The sequence below is a fragment of the Dipteris shenzhenensis genome, chromosome 22 (genome assembly GCF_047967505.1).
Source record: "Dipteris shenzhenensis isolate YYH24624 ecotype China chromosome 22, Dip_SZ_1.0, whole genome shotgun sequence".
NCBI classification, from domain to species: Eukaryota; Viridiplantae; Streptophyta; class Polypodiopsida; order Gleicheniales; family Dipteridaceae; genus Dipteris; species Dipteris shenzhenensis.
Genome location: NC_141617.1, coordinates 36,352,237 through 36,354,815, shown reverse-complemented (window position 1 = coordinate 36,354,815; position 2,579 = coordinate 36,352,237). Strand labels below are relative to the sequence as shown.

The 2,579-nt window shown below is 45.3% G+C and overlaps 1 protein-coding gene across 1 annotated transcript; it reads right to left on the bottom strand.

Annotated features, from left to right (window-relative positions):
• Positions 1-832: 832 nt before the first annotated feature.
• LOC147888052 (uncharacterized) lies at positions 833-1,963 on the bottom strand. Its single transcript, XM_087393714.1, has one exon. The coding sequence runs from the start codon at positions 1,352-1,354 to the stop codon at positions 1,172-1,174; it is 183 nt and encodes a 60-aa protein (XP_087249840.1). The 5' UTR covers positions 1,355-1,963; the 3' UTR covers positions 833-1,171.
• Positions 1,964-2,579: the final 616 nt, after the last annotated feature.

Here is a 2,579-nt window from a genome sequence, read left to right as displayed (position 1 = left end):
CTTCACCGCGCAGTCCTCTTCCCTCTCGCGAATGGCAGGCAGTTAGAAAGCCTGTAAAGACAACAGTTACTTCTCAAGGGACAGCTCCGTGTAATCCCAACTTTGAGAAGGCTTTTTTGAAGGGAAAAAAACCTGTTGATAGTTTCAGCCTCCTTCCAGGATGTCATCCCAAATTAGTCAACAGTTTCAGCTGGGCTCAAGGACCAACAGATCGCAACTCAAAGAAAGTAGCAGAGCAGACAGATTCAAAGAGAAAATCTGTTAATACAGATTAATGCTGGTTACAAACACCGATAACATCGACACAGCCTCAAGACGAGTTTTTTTGGATGAAGACATGATAGAAACCATCAACATTTCGGAGAAACAAGCAGGTGACATCAGGAACATGCTTTGGAAGATCCCTGTTAAACAAATTGCAGATGCATTCAGCCCGCAGGGCCATTTCACAAGAAAAAGAGTGGCAAAAAGGGACGACAAGCTTGCATTTTTTGTAAGAGGGATGAGGAGATGAGTTCCCCATTGAACAATGTATTTTTGTGATGAAGTAAATAAAAACCCTAATTTTCTCACCAACAGAGAGAGAGAGAGAGAGAGAGATTGCCTCATGGGGAAAATTTATAACTGACGTGCATAAGATCAAAGAGTTGCATTCTGGTGAACACTCAAGCACAGACAGCCTCAGCGCAGCAACGAGACAGCTGCTTGTATTTAGTCTTGATCAACCCCGTGAGGCACCAAACAAACCATCATTCTGGTCATGAGATGATCGCTACTCTCAATGCATAAAATTGTCTAACCACAATTGTTCTAACGTTGTGTATACATGGAATTCAGTGCACGCCGTTTGTCCTCAGCAGAAGGTACCATATAATGATCACGTTCGTGACACGCTGACGCACACACGCTTTGAGAAAAGCGTGACAAGCGCAGCACATTTAGCACTTGGAAAACCAGAAGAGACCAACAAAATGTGTTCCCATTCGAGAAAATTCGACATTAGTCTATGGGATGCGTAATTTTCCGAACACGCCTAATTTTCTTTGAACCTTGTGCACAAAACGATATCATTATCCTCCATAAGTATACAGATTGGATATCCTCAAAATAATGAGGAGTTGGTGTCAGCTTGAGCACATCTCTACCCTCCGAAAATGGCAAAACTGAAAGGCTAATCGTCGTCTGGTTTTTTAGGCTTTGAGGGATCTTTGCGATAGTTCTGCTCGATTTGACGAGCCATAACGAGGCCAGTCTCGTAGAGCTTCCGCATATTGGGTACGTCGTAATTCTGGGCAACATAAATTCCAACAACGGAACCCAGAAGAAAAGCAAAGGAGGATCGAATGAAACCCATGGAAAGTCAGCCTTGGAAGTCGCGCCTCGCTTTCTCTTCCAAGGTTTGATCACCCACGACCGATGGAATTGCTATGATCGAACTTTTCTCTGTGGGCGATTGCGTATCTCGTGCGGATGTTACCACCGCTTTTGTTCTCTCTCTCTCTCTCCTTCCTCTCTCTCTCTTGTCTCTCTCTTACTCACGATGAAATCATCGACTTTCGTCTCTCCACGATTGATAGATCCTCTCTCTCTCTCGATGTGTGATTCTGTGTGATTGCTTACCCAGCAATTCAGAGTTTGTACTTCTCTCGATCTCTCTCCGTCGATAATCCTCTCTAATCAATCTCTCTCTCTCTCTCTCTCTCTCTCTCTCTGATAGCGTACCCTTCTTCTCGGCAATTCAGAATTTGTACTTCTCTCGATCTCTCTCTGACAATAATCCTCTCTAAGCAATCTCTCTCCCTCTCTGGTTGCGTACCTACTTCTCGAACGAAGTTCAAGCCTTTTGCCTCTAGACTAGATTACAAGACTAATAGCATATCTGAAGATTATGGCTCTTTAAATGGCTTGTTGAATAGCCACAATCCCCTAGAGACAGTCACAAGTTAAATCTGCTTATCATTGTTCTTCCTTGGCATTCATTCATTCAAATTTCACTCATTGATCCTTGCCTATATTTCATAGTTGCTTGGCATTTACTCATTCATTGCTTCTTCTATATACTTTCTAATAGGCAAGGGTGGCTCGGAGAGGCTCGGCCCAACTTCAAGGAGCTTCGAGAGGTTTTAGATATTTCGCATCGTTAGATCAAGGGAGAGAAGAGCGGACAGCCATTCGATCAGCTGCCGTGAAATAGGCTTGGAAGATGCAGCGCAGATTTTCGAGTGTAGTGCAGAGTACAACCAGTCTGCACTCAGACATGGCTGATGCCCCACACAGACACGTTGACCCAGTGGGCCGCACATGATGGCAGATTGCCACATGGCACTTGGATGCAGTGACTGTAGTCACCAGTGGACTGCAAAGGGCAGGGATCGATGATATGGGCTGCGCGGCAATCCGGTGACATGGCGTGCGGCTTGTAGACTATCAGACGTGGATCACGGCCACTTGGGTGCACCAGTGCAGTCACTGCAGTAGACTGAAGACAGTCTGGCGGTGCCACATGGACATCAATACGCAGTGCGATGACGTGGCAAAGCAGAACACGGTGCAAGACGATAACATGATGCACAATGACG

Coding starts and splice junctions, on each gene's coding strand:
- LOC147888052 (XM_087393714.1), bottom strand. CDS start 1,354: ATGGGTTTCATTCGATCCTCCTTTGCTTTTCTTCTGGGTTCCGTTGTT.